The sequence below is a fragment of the Vitis vinifera genome, chromosome 1 (genome assembly GCF_030704535.1).
Source record: "Vitis vinifera cultivar Pinot Noir 40024 chromosome 1, ASM3070453v1".
In the NCBI taxonomy this organism is placed as follows: Eukaryota; Viridiplantae; Streptophyta; class Magnoliopsida; order Vitales; family Vitaceae; genus Vitis; species Vitis vinifera.
The window spans coordinates 2658277-2676124 of record NC_081805.1 but is presented as its reverse complement, the minus strand read 5'-3'; the positions used below and the strand labels follow the sequence as shown (position 1 = coordinate 2676124).

The 17848-nt window shown below is 32.5% G+C and overlaps 1 protein-coding gene across 1 annotated transcript; it reads left to right on the top strand.

The window, feature by feature from the left end:
* The first annotated feature begins 13810 nt into the window (after positions 1-13810).
* Positions 13811-17670, top strand: LOC100250816 (potassium transporter 5). The gene is made up of 9 exons (XM_010649633.3): positions 13811-14268; positions 14373-14598; positions 14856-15104; positions 15201-15239; positions 15363-15623; positions 15712-15764; positions 15877-15991; positions 16078-16332; positions 16412-17670. Exons 1-9 carry the CDS (start codon positions 14089-14091, stop codon positions 17479-17481), a joined length of 2448 nt encoding a protein of 815 aa, XP_010647935.1. The 5' UTR covers positions 13811-14088; the 3' UTR covers positions 17482-17670.
* Positions 17671-17848: the final 178 nt, after the last annotated feature.

The window sequence follows — 17848 nt, the reverse complement described above, 5'->3', positions numbered from 1 at the left end:
ATTGAATTGTTACAAATAATATAAAAGCGGACCATTGGTTTTCTTGTGGGATTTTGAGTGAAAATTGATGTATTGAATTTAATACATTCAAAAAAATATTTAAATTTTATAAAAGAGGTGGTACCATGTTATTTCTCTCATGGATGGCATGAAAAAGGGTTTTAGTGATTTAATTTTTTATTACTTACTATAGTTCTATTTTGGTTTTTTTTTTTTTTGTTGCTTTTGATACCCTTCCTATTTTTGTTTAAAAATACATAGATTAATAATAGTATTTCAATTTGATATAGTAATTTTTTTTAATATATTGTTTTTAAATATTTTGTAAAAGGTTATGAAAATTTAAGTTTTTTACTATTTATATGAGAATCCTTATTATTATTTATTTTAAAAAGGTTTTAGTGATTTAATTTTTTATTACTTACTATAGTTCTATTTTGGTTTTTTTTTTTTGTTGCTTTTGATACCCTTCCTATTTTTGTTTAAAAATACATAGATTAATAATAGTATTTCAATTTGATATAGTAATTTTTTTTAATATATTGTTTTTAAATATTTTGTAAAAGGTTATGAAAATTTAAGTTTTTTACTATTTATATGAGAATCCTTATTATTTTTTATTTCTAAAAACAAAAATAAAATAGAAAAATATCTTGATTGTTGTTTAGGTATATTTTCAGTCCTAATTTTTATATAAAAAGTATGAGTTATTTTATGTTTTTAAAAATTATTTTCAAAATTTTTAAGATTTATTATATGCTTGTTGTAGGAAAATGTTAAAGAAAAATAAATTTCTTATGTTTCATTTTATTGTAAAAATATGAAATAAAATTAAATATAATAAAAATTAATTTAAAATTTATGTATTTTTAAATTACTTAATTCTTATATAAAAAAATTAAAATAAGTGAAACAAGTTTAAAATTACATATAAAATAATTTATTAACTTTAAATCTTATTTTATTTATTTATTTATTTACTTATTTGTCTATTTTCTTCCCCTTCACACTCAAAATTCTCAAAAACCAATCATAACCTTAAGGTGGTAAAAACTTATTCATATCTTAATTTTTTAAAAATATAGTTCAAAGTTACAGTATCGATAATTAACTTGAAAAATATTTTACTACTACAATTCTAACACATTTAACGTTATTCATAAAAGTAGGCTTTTAGATTAAAACTAAAAAGTCATCAAAGCAGGAATTTAAATTCTCAATTTGCCTTTTTTTTTTCTAATCTCCAATACCACATCCATATTAATACATGATATAAAACTCACACCTCCAATAACAAATCCATATAAATACACGACCATATATTCCTATTAATTTCATATGTTATAATACCATATCCATATAAAATTTATATTCATATATGGTATCACCTATTTATATGGTTACGGTATTGAAGGTAGGAATGGCAACGGGCGGGTTTGGGACGGGTCACCCCTATCCCATTCCCGTCCCAAACCCGGGACGGGGCGGGGTGGGGCATTCCCATCCCCGTTATAGAGTTAAAATTAAACCCCATCCCCGGCTCGTCCCGACCAGGGTATGTGTTGTCGGGGCGGGGCGGGGGCTGAAGCAACTCATCACCAAAAGTATTGAAGATATCAGTTGAAGCCATGATAGAGGTCTTGGACAGAGCACTTCTAGGGTTCTTCATGGCCTTCACCAGCACCAACAACACTTTTTCTCTGCAAACACCACAAACATCAACCGACCCCTATCTTCATTTTCTGAAAAACATTTCAAAATTAGAAATTCCCTTACAAGATCGGTGCCATTAGAGTGGAATGATACAGCGCAAACCGCCTAGCATCGTTCATAGATTCACACACCTTGGCCCAATCCTTGGAATCCAATCTCTCAGTCAAACCCTTCATTTCCAAACGAAATACACACAATTAACTCAAATCACAAGTAAATTTTCCCTCCAGAGGAGTCACTGAGAGAGGGAGACTTACAGTTATCTGGGTTTCTGGGTCAGGCATGGCTTTAAGATTCTCAGAAGAGATGTAGTCAATGGTGGCATCTGCAGTTGGTGGCAATGGAGCTTTGTTCTCATCATTCACACCAAAATCAGATTGTTTCTGAATTGAAACTGCAACTTTCGCTTGCTTTTTGGGCCTTTCCGGTGTTGTCGGGAGAGCATTATCCAGAGACCTCAGAGCCATTTCTTTGAGAGAGAAAGAAACAGATCCAAACAGAGAGCGTGTGTGTGTCCGGAAGATTGAAGCATTTGATTGATTTAAAGGAATCAATGGCTTTGACGATAAGATCTGCTTAGCCCCTATTAAGATTCGCAAGAAACGGATTCAAGGATGAATCGAGAGGAAATGGATTTTCGAATGGATTATTTGATGGATTTCTCCATTGAGTGGGAGGAAAAACCCTAGCATCGACAAGAATGAGAACTGAGAGAAGAAGACCTAAAATGAGGAGAGGAAGCTAATATTTATAAGTGGGGGGTAAAGTAGTAATTTCATATTCGGGGCGGGGCGGGGCGGGTCAAATTATAACTACACCCGACCCCGCCCCTAACCCGATTCGGGTTTTTAAAAAAATCCTGAACTCGGCCCATCCCCGATTGCCATGTTCCTATACCCGTCCCAATAGGGGCGGGTCGGGGCGGGTGACCCGGGAAACCCACGAAATTGCCATTCCTAATTGAAGGTACCAGGATTATGTTAAATACGAAATTTATATATAGTACAATTTACCAAATATTTAATTTGTATTTTTCTCGATTTAACATTAATATAATGCCATGTATTTTTCCTATGGTGGTAAGTTGGGTAGATTGGCCCATCCCAACAAGAACACAAACCAGCGTTTCAATAGGATTTGACAATCATTTTTAATACTTGTATTATTAAGTTTTTTCAACTTGAACTCAATTTAGGTTAAAGTCAAATTAAAGTTACAACTCAACTTTAACTCTAACCCAATTTAATGTTCTTATAATATTTATAATGAATATTATCTTGTACAATAATATTGTTTTTTTAAAATTCCTAAAAATAGTATCAAATTATATATTATATTTCACATTATTTTTTATTATTTTAGAAAGATATATAAATTTATTTATTTTGTTTGTAGTTATCTTGAATTTTGTTTTATTTACTATTAAAATTTTCATATAAATATATAGGATTAAAAAAAAAAAATTATAGATGAATTTTGAATTATACAAGCCTACCTCTAGTGGAAGTGTTTTTATTGAAAGTATTTTATTCTTCAATAGTTCCATGTAAAACGCTTTTAGAAATGTGATTCTAATAGTGTCTTTTATAATATATTACATAAGTTCAAAAACGCTTCTAATAATAGCAAATTACTAAAAAGGGTATTTATTAAAAAAGAAAATATTATAATAAATCAAAAACTTTTATTACAAAAAAATATATATAAACATTTATATTATTAAAAAAACTCAAAAAATCATTTTTATGAAAGGGAAGTAAAAGAGGAAAAGGAGAGTGAGAAGGAAGCCGAGAGTGAAAAGGAAATGAAGGATGACAAAAAATGATATTTTATGAATATATGAAAATTTTTAAAATATCTTTTTTAAAGAAACACCACTGAAATGCTTTTTTACAAAACACTTAAAATGTTTTTTAAATATTATCAAACACTTATTTTAACCTTAAAAACGATTTGAAGTGTTTTTAAGCATTACCAAATTGGCTCTAAGTCTAACTTGATCAATCTAAACGGAATCTGAACTTTAATGAAATGAGATTGAGTTGAACTTTGTGTTGTGTACCTCAAGTTAGAGGTCGGATTCCGTTCAAGTTGCAATATGATTATATTAAATGTTCAATTAATATTTTTCTTTATTTAATCCGCTTAATACACTAATATATTATACCAAATCATGCAAATAAAGTCTAGACAAAAGGGTTCGTTTTATTACGCATTAGAAGAAGTTTCCTTGAAGCAACAATTATTTTGTTTTGGCTTTAGTTGTTGGAAGATTCCCTCCTAACGACAATCGCATATATGCTTCGTCCTTAGAGAAATTATCAAGGAAGAATAATTTTGTTAAGTAAATAACTTTTAAGGCAGTTTTTCCTTAATTAAGAAAAAGAACTTGTATTATACGCTAATTATGAGTGAAATTATGCACGTGACAAATGATTATATGTAATTGCTATTTGCTCTATTTGGATAATGATAAGACAATTTAAAATTTTGATTAAATTTAAGTCTAATTTAGACTCATTTAGTGAGATGGACGGTTGAAACATCACATCATCATGATGGGGGAGAGGGAAGTGTCATAATCTAATAATTATGAAAAAGATTATCATTAAAATTATTTAAAATAATAACAAATATTCATATCCATTTTTAATGAGGATGATGATAGAACATTATTTTTAAGTATTTGTCCCATCCTACTTTTAATAAAAAGATTTTGACATAATTTTGAGATTTTTTTTTTTGAATAATACAAGTTAGGTTTGGATATTATTTTATCCTATCTCATCTGTTGGATTATATATATAAATATTGTTAGAGTTGGATTTAGGTGCCCAAGTGGACTAACCTCGATTCAACCCAATAAATAAGAAAATGGGGAGAAAAAGCTCCTACTATTAAAAATAAAAAAGAACTTTTTTTTTTTGTCAAGGGACTTTCTCTTTGAAAATCGGAAGGAGAAATAATACATTTTATCATCTCTTTATTGAAAAATAAAAATAAAAAATATAATTTTTTTAAACGAATAAAAGTTATTTCTCTTAAATTTTTTTTAATTTTATTTGCAAAAACTAAAGTTAAAGTTTTTGTACTGTAAGAAAATAATGATTTTCATATTTGTAGTTCAACTCATAACTTGAGACGGGAAAATTGGTTAATAAAACAACCAAATTTGAAAGCCTTATTTTTTTTCAAATATATAATTAAATAAATAAATTTTATTTTTAATGTAATTAAAAGTTCATAAAAATATTTATAAATAAATAAAATATCACGGGATGGGTATGGTAAATTTCTTTAACCCGCCAGCTCCTCTAGGTTTTTCTTTGGAATGAGGATGAGAATTGATCTAGAAACGGGTCGGGTCGGGTGAGACCCGTTCCTATCGAGTTTTATTTTATCCTTATTTATTTATTTATTTTCACTTAATTTTCAGTTGAAAGGGTTAAGGTGTTCCCACCCACCACTGCTCTTGCCTTAATAATACTATACCAACCTTTAAAGCCTGCTCACTTGGGCCACATGGGCTGGTCCACTAACTGCTTTTAGGCCCTTTTTCACATTTTGCCCTTACCAATTTGAACTAGCCCCTTAAAGTTAAAAATAATGATGTTGGATGAGATTCAAGGAATACCTTTTTCAGATGCATTGAATGGCAAAATATGGTCCAAATTTATCATTGACAAATGGGCAAGTTACATTTTCTGGTCAGGTTAAGACTTATTTTTGTCCAAGAAAAAGTAGTCATAGTTGGAAAAGAGGTTCCTGTCTCAAGCACTAAAGGAAAATTCCACCTTTTGGGCTTTTACATTGGTCTAAATACTTTAGAATCTTTCACAATTGTATTCAGACCTAAACCCCCATGAATCAGCAAAGTGGCAAGAAGATGAAGGCCTGGATTTGGCTATTGGTTTCCCCACTGGCCCGCTGATGAAGAGGCCCTAAACAAAGGATATTTGAACAGAAGGGCTGCAAGCCTGCAACTTATGTGGGTTTGGTCATGTTGGTGTGCTATTCAAGCCCATTCTGAAGAAAGAATTGTTTGATTGAAGTCAAATCGAATCTCACTTAACCAAATTTAGGTTGAACTTGGGTTAAACTCGGGTTAAATTTAGGTTAGTCAAGTTGATTAGGTTGTATGGATCAAAATTGGGTTGGGTTGGGTTGAATTGGTCTATAATTTTTATAATCCATATCAAAATTTAATAATAAACAAGACAATATCTCAAAATAATAAAGAAATAAATAAATTTATGTATATTTTCTTCTCAAAGTAAAATAATATATGATATAATTACAATTTCACATTTTTTGTTAACCATGGTTAGAACTAAAAATGATCCATCCAACTCAATCAACTCATTGAAATTTCCAAGCCTACAATTGTGATATTTGTAAAAGAGAATATCAATCAATAATCATTTAACATACATTATGCCTACAATCGTGAACCAAATTCTTTGACTATATAGCTTCCAATATTACTCCTAATATAACTAATTAGTCCACCATTCGGTAAATAACTCTATTAATAGGACTCTAATTATTTAACCTTCTTGTATAAAGCTCCATTGATTTGTATATATAAATGTATACCATCTGTTAATAAAACAAGATAATTCCTATCCTAGTCAATGCCTCGTTGTTTCTTTTATTTTAAGTCTTAGGTGGTGTTTGTTTTTTTGGCTTTTTGCTTAAAACCATTTAGTTTTAGAATTTAGGTTGTTTATTTTTTTACTTTTTCATGACTTATTATAAACTTTTTACTAAATAGAAAAAGCCAAAATATGTGGCTTTTTCTAAATAGAAAAAATAACACAATGGTGTTTTTTTATTTTTTAATACTTAATAGAAATAAAATACTACAAAAACAAACAACCTAATATTTAATACTAATAAGTATTAAGGTTCTATTTAGAATTAAGTAAAAAAACAAACACCACCTTAGTAATACTCTTAACATGGTATCAAAGCTATCCAACTCTAATGAGTGATCCTTCTCTAATGCCCATTATTCCATTTCTAGGTTTTTTTGTTTTTTTTTTTGTTTTTCCCCTTGATGTCCAAGCATGACAAGGGGTGACACAATGACCATTTGTGTTTTGAACAATAACGTAAGTTCATTTTCCTGCTAAGTTATCATTTCAACATATTTTGATTCAAGTATTTGTTCAAGAGTTTTTTTTTAATCATCAAGGCCGAAGAAGACTTCACAAATACCCAACAAACGCAAAACTCTATTGTTATTGATTTTATTGCTTCATTTGCTCAAGCTTCCTCTTAACTAATTTTGATTAATGTTGTTGCTCAACTGCTAGTGAAGTTGACTATATCTAATTTTCCTATGGTGAGCATAGTTTCATTCTCTTATCTTGATTTCAAGGAAATTGTGATAGTTGTTCATGCCTGTGACAATGTCATTTCCTTCAAGGAATTGCATGGCAAATTGGTTGAACTTGAAGCTTTCTTTAAAAGAGATGAATCACGATCCAAGCCTACACTTATTCCATTCAACTATACTCATGGCAATGATGACAAAAATCAAAATCCAAAAAATCATCAAACCTAAAAGGCATCAACACTAATCGAGAGTGTAGTCTACCAAATATGTGACAAACATGGTCACTTTATGCTACAATGTTTCAAACTCAAAGCTAGGTTGATGTCTTTACCTACTACCCATCATACTATAATGAACAACTCCAATCCCAACTAGCTTATGAACTTTGTTGCCAATCATCATGTGACTAGTGATCTTAACAATCTAACACTACACTAAGGCTATGAGAGTAGTAATAACAACATCATTGGAGATGACTCTAGGTTTCTCATAATCATATTGGGTCTACACACATTTCCTCATACTCTAACTTTTTCCTTTTATCTAGTATTCTAAGTGTGGCTTCTTTTCAACAAAATTTGATTTTAGTTTCTAAGTTTTGCAAAAGTAACAACACATCAATTGAAATTTTTTATTTCTTTCTTTGTTGTCAAGGATCTTACCACGAGGGCATATCTTCTATAAGGCCCAAATAAAAGGGAAATCTATGAGTGACCTCGATTTGACAACATTACTTCCATCCCTCCCTATGCTTTAGTTGGAGTTAAGACTTCCTTAAGTAGCTGACACAATGGTATTGATCACTCTTCTGCTAAAATTCTCCAACAAATTGTTAACTCTTTGCCTTTGTTATCCTTAATGCCATCTAGTTTTAATTGTGATTCATGCCATTTTAATAAGAGTCACAAACTTTTATTTAGTATGTCTTCTTTAACAAGTCATGATTCTCTAAACTTAGTGTATAGGCCTATCACCTATTTTAATTGTCAATACTATGTTATTTTTGTTGATCACTTTATCAAATATACTTGACTCTATCATTTTCATCTTAAACATGATATAATGTCACCTTTCTCAAATTTAAGGTTGGAATGTTATTTTGATACCAATCTAATGACTCTCTACCCTAACTTAGGCAGGGAATATAAAAAACACACCAACTCCCCTCAATCTAACGGTGTTCAATATCTTACTACTTTCCAAAATACCTTAATACAATAGCTCATCTGAACGATGACTTTGACATATTGTTGAAATAGGCTTAACCTTGTTACTTTGAGTCTTTATTTCGCTTCTGTATTGGTCATTTGCCTTTCAAATAGCTACATATATCATCGGTAGATTGCCTACCCTTATCCTTCACTCCAAATCCCTTTTTGAAGCTCTCTTTCATACCTTACCCAACTACACTAAATTCAAAACCTTTGGTTGTCTTTCTTACCCTTGACATAGTCCATATGCTCAACATAAGTTAGATTAGTGGTTTAAACCTTGCCTTATATTTTGGGTATTCTATAGCTCAGTGCATGTAAATCTTAAACTCTCTACTAATAAAATGTACATTTTTCATCATGTTCAATTTGTTGAGTATGTTTTTCCATTCTATCGATCATGATAACTTTATGCAAACAACTATCTTTGATTTCCAAAAAATGGTCATCTTGTTTTTCCTTCCATGCCTTTCTTAGTGGTACTTCTTTCTTAGTTCATTACTTTGAACCTCCTTTTTCCTCTATATTTGTGTCCCCATCATTTACCATCTCATCAAATATCACAATAGTACCTTCAATCCATGGCTCGCCATCAAGTGCGCCCTTTACTTCTACTTATTGTAGGGATGTACACTATAATAGTTGTGAAATCAAGGTTTGGTTAATCATGATTTTGATGATAACAAAATAAGGATTAAAACTAATGATCATATTTCAAGTGTGATTAGGAAAGACAACTTCCAAAGTGGCAATCCAAAGACAAATCAAGTCAAGGAGAAATCATGAAGAAGAAGACTACCTCAAAGAGAAGAGTTTTTCAAGACCAAAGCTTCTTAGGATCTCTTTGTAAGGTTGTTGGTGCACTAGGACTTTCATGCATTTCATTCTTTATTTATGCACCAAAATCATCCAAGAGTAATATTGTTTTAAATATCTTAAGAATTGGATGATTTCATGTTTTCAACTAAAACCTTGTGTTAAATGATTTTCAAACTTGTGTTAAAAGGTTTTAAGTTGAAAAAGGTTGAGTGTTGAGCCAAAAAAAATGGCTCAACCAGTTTAACCGGTCGATCGGTTGTGCTCGTCCGGTCGAGGACCGGTTGAGGGAGGCCAAAAAGTTTCTCTCTCTCCCAATGACTTTCTTTTTCAGGTCAAAGTTGAACCTCAACCGGTTGAGGTCCGGTCGAGGTTCGGTTGAGGTCCGGTTGAGGCCCAACGGTCACTTTTCTTAACGGCTAGTCAACCAGTCGACCCCTAACTCGACCAGTCGAACCTCCAACGGCTAGTATGACTTTTTTCTTCTATAAAAAGGCTCAAAACTTCATTGTTTTAAAAAAATACCTTCCCAAATCTTTCTTGATTATATTTGAGTATTGGAAGAGTATTTTTGAGTGCACCATTATTCCAAAACTTGCATATCTTTAGTGCACCATTCAATCCTAGTTTCTCTTGTATCATTTGAACTTAAAGTTCTTGTGTTAGGATTTTTGAGAGATCATTTTATTTGTAAATCTTTGAAATGAATTTTCTCAAGTGAGGGGTATCACTTGAGAGGTTGGTCAAGAGTGGGATAACTCTTGAGAAGTGTAAAGGGTGCTTGGAGCTAAAAGTCCAAGAGGGTGAATTGGAACCATAATCCAATTGTAAAGAGATTGGAAGCTTGGTTGAAGTTTCAAGATAGTGGAACCCTCACTCGGTTAGGAGGTTGAGGAGGGTGGACGTAGGCAAGGAAGTGCCGAACTACTATAAACTCTCGTATTTGCACTCTCTCTTCCATAACTCTTTTATACTTGCATATAATTGTCTCTTATTTTTATATAGTTTAAATTTGTGAAAAAGAGATCATCACCCTATTTACCCCTCCTCTAGTGTGATTACCATAGTTTGGAGTAGCCTCAAATTCCTAACAATAGTTTTATATTTTTCTTCATTTTTTTTCTCTATTTTCTTTCTTTTAAATTTTTTTCTCTCAATATTTTTTGGGAATTAAACATAGCCAAAAAGTACTAAAGAAAGAAAAAAAATATTTAAGAAAATAATTTTCTCATATTTGATTATACCATAAAAAATACCAAAAAATAAAACATAATTAAATTATTTTAAAACTTATATGTTTTCAAATTAAATCAAATTATTTAATTTTTATATCGAATAGTTAAAATATGTGAAATTAATTTAAAATAATATATAAAAATAATTTTATTAATTTAAAATCTACATTTTTTTATTCTACTTTTCTTCATTATTTTTTTCCCCTTACATTTTCTCTTAAATTTTTTGAGAATAAAAAATAACCTTACCATGTCTACTCAAGCCCTTTTCACCGTCCAAAAGCAACTATTTCAATCACTTTCTTATTCATAATAAATCAATTCGAAATCTCTTTCTAAACATATGTAGACTCATACATATGAGATAACATAAAGCCTCCCACTTGCCGTGATCTCATCAAAACCACAGTGACAATATCATATTTTTAATAAATTTTGAATTATTGTCGAATATTCCAGGAATCTTCCTCAAATTCAGGAAATACTTCGTACTTAAAAATCTTATAATATTCTCTCTCATACCATAATCAAACTTAATTTTTATCAATGATTGATAAAGTCAACTTCTAAGATAAGCCCCCGCAATAAAACTAATACTTAATTTCGTCCCTAGGTTTCAAACAATTCTTAAAAGTTGAAAACGTCAAATGACGGCTACAAAATCCGCGTGATATTTCTAGGGTTTCTATTTTAAGGTGGCGTGAAGAATTCATCAACACAATCTTTGGCTTTGTAACAGCGAAGAAGATGAAATTCATGTGACGAAAATGGAAGGAAAATGAACGAAAATTTTCAAGGCGTGCGTCTGTGAGTGGAGGGTTGCTGTCCTTCATCAGTTGGAATAGCCAGTAGTACTTGACGTGTCCTTTCTCAGTGGGAATAGCCGCTTCACATGTAGATTCCTTCCATGCATGGTAATGGGTTTGCCAGAGGCATAGGCCCAGTTGGGCCAGTTCCATCCGTCCTCCCTGTTCCAGTTCCACCACCAGCACAGCTCTTAGTTTTGGTGATCCCATTTTATTTCTTTTCGTTGACTTCCCACTTATAGTTTCTCTTTATTAAACTGCATGATTTTCCTTTTCTATTTTTAAAAATTTAAGAAAAATACCAAAAATGAAAAATAAAAAATATTTTTAAAAAGTTAAGTTATGTTTGGTTTGTGTTAAGGAAAGAAAAAAATAAAATAAAATTAATTTTCTTATGTTTAATTATATTATAAAAATATATAAAAAATAAAATATAATTAAAAATGTATGTTTTTTCAAATGATTTAATCTCATAAATGAAGCGAGTTTACACATAAAAATTATTTATTAACTTTAAATTTATTTTTTATTTTCCTTTTTATTTTTCCTTAATTTTTGAAACCAAACATAACCTAAATAAATGATTTGTACGTACTCTCTCTAAACATATCTAATTTTTTTTCTCTTCTTTACACTAATTAAATAATTTTAAAATATACTTTTAATTTTAATCATATTTGATCTTTTTTTTTTCTTAACATTTCCTTTCCATTTTTTAATACTTTTCAACAACAAAACATAATATACTTACAATTCTAATTGTAAAATATGTCTCAATTAATAAAACCATTTTATTTGATATTTAAACATTTTAAAAATGGTTTACAACCAACCTATTCTTCTTAAAATGGATTTAAGAAGAAAAAAAAAAGAGTTCTCATACACTCATATAAAAATAATTATAAAATAATAATCCTTTAAAAATAATTCAAGTTTAATGTTTTCATCAACCAAAGATGGTATCTTGATCAAAAAGGTCTAAAATGTTAATTATTTTTAGATGATTATTTAAAATTTGTATTTTATAAATTTAAGTTTTTATTATTTTTTTTTTGAGAAATAAAAAAACAAATTGCCAGCTAGACTTTGAATCATAAACAACTAATTGATACCGCTGGTTGTCCCGTTACCGTACCATGTAAGATATCAGGTCAACCAACCCTGAGCTAAGCGCCCGGGTTTGATTAGTTGAAGGTTTCAAATTTCAATAATGGTGATCGGCTGCATGTGGGATTTTTATAAAGATTCTATGCCGAAATGCTATAATATTGGGAATAATTGCAATAATGCTTCATATAATATATAGTTTCGCTTTCGAGATTCATAAATATGTATTCCAATTGGAATTGACTTCTAAGTAGGGTTTACCAACTCCACTATGATTTGGCATCTTCCTCAAGGAAGGCAATTTAAAAACGTTAACTAGGAGTAGAAAATTGAAACAAGGAATGTGGATTATGGAGAGATAAATTGATACCATTATTCATTAATAATAGTATCTAAGACTTGCAAATTTCACGTACCATGCCGTGTCAAATGCGTGTCTTGAAATTAATATTGTGATAGGTGGAGGAATAAGAATGGATCATCCATCTCAAATGCTTGTAGTACGGAGTTTATTAATTTGTGTTTACACCATGACTTCATATAATGATGTTAAATTAAAGAAGTGTTAGTTAGCATGCCCCTTTCACTCACCATTATTTACTACTATTATTGTAAGGACATCATTTTCATATGCGTGCCACTCTTGTCATTTTTTGCGGTTTTTAATTAATTACACAATTTTTTATCGAATTGTAGAACATTTCCCCTTAAATTATATAGATAACTAGAAATTAGAACTCCAACCCAATCAAATGTCATTGATTACCCTTGTCAAAAGTTTATTAAATGTTTTTATCGTGTTTCTTTGATTACCTCAAACTTGATTTGAATTAGTATAAAACTTTGACATTATTGTTTTTGGGGTGTAATAATGCGGATCTTAGGTTAGGGAATGGTTCACCTAGCTAGATGATAGTGATATCAAATGTCATAGGAGATTTATAGCTTATCTTTATTAGATATTAATTGATTTTAAATAAGATGATTAAAATCAGATAGTTAAAATCTAATTCAAGAATTAGAATTAAAACCAAAATTATAAATTTAAGTCACAGGAGTGTCATATTGATGGAAAGATTATCAGTGTACAATAATGTTGCTTTTAAATCATTATTAAACATCAATTGGTTTTCAAATGATCAAAGATCATTAATTTATATATCTTAAAATAATTCAAACACAACTAAGTAAACTTATAGTTTTAGGAACCGAGCTATTTTGTCAAGAGGATGGAATTAAGCAAAAAGTAAATTAAAAAAAAAAATTGAAAATTATGGATGGTCCCTAAATATAGGTATTTTCATATTAAATTTGTGATAAATTATGGTTGAATCTGAACACTTCAATATAAGTACTCATAAAAAAACATAATGAACAAAATCAATAAATAACATGAAAACAATCTCAATAAATATTTACTTCAATTCCTTGGATGAAAGAAGAATAAAATCAACTGTAATACAGATTAATTCTTCCGTATTGAGTATGTGCTCTCCTGATCATCAGGACTGAAACTGTTTGAAGTAGAGTGAAAATATCACAAGGCACTGCTTGATCAAAACATGAAGTCAACGGCAGCTATGTTTAGATAAAGAATGGACAAACTTAAAAAATAAAGAGGAAATGGATTTTGAAGGCAAAAGCCCGGAAAGCTTGCCGCTATCACGTCTCCACCACTTCATACTTTGGAGACACTACTTTAATAATGGATGTCAACCATACAAAAAACAATATTTGATGCAGACATCACAATAATTGACGGGTTTGTTTCTGAATTTGGACTCTATAAAAACCCAATTCTAGCTTGATTTGTCATAGAGATTAACAAGAAGGAAGCCTATTAACTGGATTTGACAAAGATGGATGAGGAAGAGATGGAGAGAAGGGAGGCAGCCACAGATGAAGGAACAGACACTGCCATAGAAGCAGATGAAAACAAGTTGAAAGAGCGAAAGGTCTCATGGGCAAAGCTCCGCCGTGTAGACTCTCTCAATTTGGAGGCTGGACGAGTTTCTACTGCCGGAGGCCACACCTCCAAGGTCTGTCCTCTCTCTTTATATAAATATAAAATAAAAAGTGACTCATGTGTTTTCTTTCTTTTGTCATGGCTTTGGAAGTAAAATTTTCTGTGTTGGTGGAACAGGTAGATTGGAGGAGAACGTTGAATTTAGCATTTCAGAGCATAGGGGTGGTATATGGAGATATAGGGACCTCTCCGCTCTATGTGTTTTCCAGCACTTTCACCGATCATAAGATTGAGAACACAGACGACATTCTTGGGGTGTTGTCACTCGTCATCTATACCATAGTCCTTGTGCCTCTGCTGAAGTATGTTCTTATCGTGCTGCGAGCCAACGACAACGGGGATGGTGAGTTAACCCAGTTGCTACGTTTACTCCTTCATTCAATCCTTGCCCACTCATATATATAAATATGTGACTAAGAGTGCCTGGATACATGGCCATATGAATGCGGACAAACTGTTTCTTTTCAAAGGACCACGTGAATTCATCTGCTGGGTTCATACCCACACTGGGTTAATTCTTTTAGGGCTGGCAATTTGATATTTTTGGACATTGGTTCTGGTCACGAGTCTGCAATTAATAAGAATACTAATGTGATGTAGGTGGAACATTTGCACTCTATTCCTTGATATGTCGTTACGCAAGGGTGAGCTTAATTCCAAATGATCAACCAGAGGACAGACAACTATCCAACTACAAATTGGATACTCCATCCAACCAGTTGAGACGTGCCCAAAAGATTAAAGAGAAGCTTGAGAATAGTAGAACTTCCAAGGTTGTGCTTTTCATTGTTACCATCTTAGGAACTTCCATGGTGATTGGAGACGGGGTTCTGACTCCATGCATCTCAGGTTTGTCAGATGCGGTTCTTTAAACTTTCCGAAAAATTAATATTTGTTCAGTGAGAATAACAAGTGGAAATAAAATGTAAATTTTCTGTTTTGCAGTCCTTTCTGCTGTGAGTGGGATAAGTTCACTAGGCAAAGGTAGTACTTAATTTTGCACTACTTCAACCTATTTAATTAATCATAGTCCATAGGTTTCAGGATTAATTACATTTTCTTTTTTGAGTGTCAGTCATTAATTGAATTAATGGATGGATTTTCCAGATGCTATAGTGGGGATTTCAGTAGCGATCCTGATCTTGCTCTTCTCTGCTCAACGTTTTGGCACTGATAAAGTGGGCATCGCCTTTGCCCCTGTCATTCTGTTGTGGTTTACCTTCATAAGTGGTATCGGTCTCTACAACCTATTCAAATATAACGTGGGAGTACTGCGTGCATTCAATCCCAAATATGCCGTAGATTACTTCAAAAGAAATGGTAAGAAAGGGTGGATATCACTTGGTGGGGTTGTTCTATGCATTACAGGTGAGTATCTGTCTCAATGCTTTTCATTTTCTTCCATATAATTTGGCCCCCCTTTTTTTGTCTGAAACTCCATGGCCGCATGAAACAGGAACTGAAGCAATGTTTGCTGACCTGGGTCACTTCAACATTCGAGCTATCCAAGTAAGGGCATGCACTACAAGTCTATAACCATGTTGCTGGCCTTGTTATTAGCGTAATAAGATCTCAGAGATGATAGCCATGATAAAATTTAATTTCCATCCTGATGTTACAGATTAGTTTCTCTGGCATTGTGTTCCCCGCATTACTGGCTGCATATAGTGGGCAAGCTGCATACCTCACTAAATTCCCTGGTGAGGTGGAACATACTTTCTATAGCTCGATTCCAGGTAAAACTCTTAGCAGGCTGCAGAAGGGGATCAATTGACGTCTCAAAGAGTTCCTTGTTTTGACTAACACTTCTATATATGGGCAGATCCTTTGTATTGGCCAACGTTTGTCGTGGCCGTTGCTGCTGCCATTATTGCTAGCCAAGCTATGATATCAGGAGCATTTGCAATTATCTCGCAGTCCCTAAGTCTGTGTTGCTTTCCAAGGGTTAAGGTTGTCCATACTTCTGCTAAGTATGAGGGTCAGGTTTACATACCTGAGGTCAACTATTTGCTTATGGTCGCTTGTGTTATAGTCTGTGTTGGATTCAAGACCACAGAAAAGATAGGCAATGCATACGGTAAGCTTACAAGACTATGAATTCTGAATTCTGAGTTCCTATCCACCAACTTAAGACAACTTAAAATGTTTTGGTGCAGGAATTGCTGTGGTTGCTGTTATGGTGATTACTACATGTATGGTTACCCTTATAATGCTTGTTATATGGAAGACAAGTATATGGTGGATCGCTCTATTCTTAGTGGTGTTCAGTTCCATAGAAGTGGTATATCTATCATCTGTCCTCTATAAATTCAAACAAGGTGGTTTCCTTCCACTTGCCTTCTCCTTTGTCCTAATGGCAGTAATGGGAATATGGCATTATGTGCACAAAGAAAGATACATGTTCGAGCTTAGGAACAAGGTTTCTAGCGATTACATAAAAGACCTGGCTGCGAACCCTCGTATAAACCGTGTTCCTGGAATAGGGCTATTGTACTCAGAGCTTGTCCAGGGCATTCCCCCAATATTCCCCCACTTCATTGCCAATGTTCCTTCCATCCATTCAGTACTAGTGTTTGTCTCCATTAAGAACATTCCAATTAGTAAAGTGGCATTGGAGGAGCGGTTTTTGTTTCGACATGTAGAGCCAAGAGACTACAGAATGTTCCGCTGCGTGGTAAGATACGGATATAAAGATGTAATCGAGGGATCAAAGGAGTTTGAGCGGCAGTTAGTAGAAAACTTGAAGGAATTCATCCGCCATGAGGGCTACATTTCTGAAGCAAGAGCCGTAGAACAGATGGCTGAACCAGTGAACCTCCAACATTCTACCATATTAGTAAAAGATGGAAAAGCAGGCAGATCAGGGCGTTCATCCACAGTTCACATGGAGGAAGTACTACAGCAGAACCCACCTCGTGTTTCTTCAGGATCTATCCAGTCAATCCATGTGGGTTGTAAGTCAACAAATTCTTCTAGCAGAATGGTCACTGGTCCCATTCAGGGAGCCGAAGAGGAGATGCAAATTGTGCAGACAGCGCAGGAGAAAGGTGTGGTTTACCTCCTCGGAGAAGCAGAAGTGGTTGCAGAAGAGAAATCTTCCTTGTTCAAGCAGATAGTTGTCAACTATGCCTATAGTTTCCTGAGGAAGAACTGCAGGCAAGGAGAGAAAGTGCTGGAAATTCCAAGAACTAGGCTTCTCAGGGTTGGAATGACATATGAGATATGAGATGAAATCATGAAAATTCAGATTGGCCTAAAAACTATTAAGAATTAAAATGTGCGAAATAAGACATTGGAGGCTGACGTGATATACATGTATGAATGTTTCTAAGTGGGATATGTACTGTGTTGACTAATAACGAGCAGAGATTTGTAAAGCTCCAAACTCCCCTTTTGGAACAGCTTTTGGTTGTGGTTTGACTTAAATTTGATTTCAGAATGTAATGTAATGTTCTTGAAAATGGATTTGAGGCTAGACCGATGTGTGTTGACATCACTTATACAAAGGGTAAGGTCGACACTACATCTTGTGGGGTTTAGGTCCACCAATCTAGTGAAACCACCTGCTAAGAGGGATCTTAATCCTCTCTATT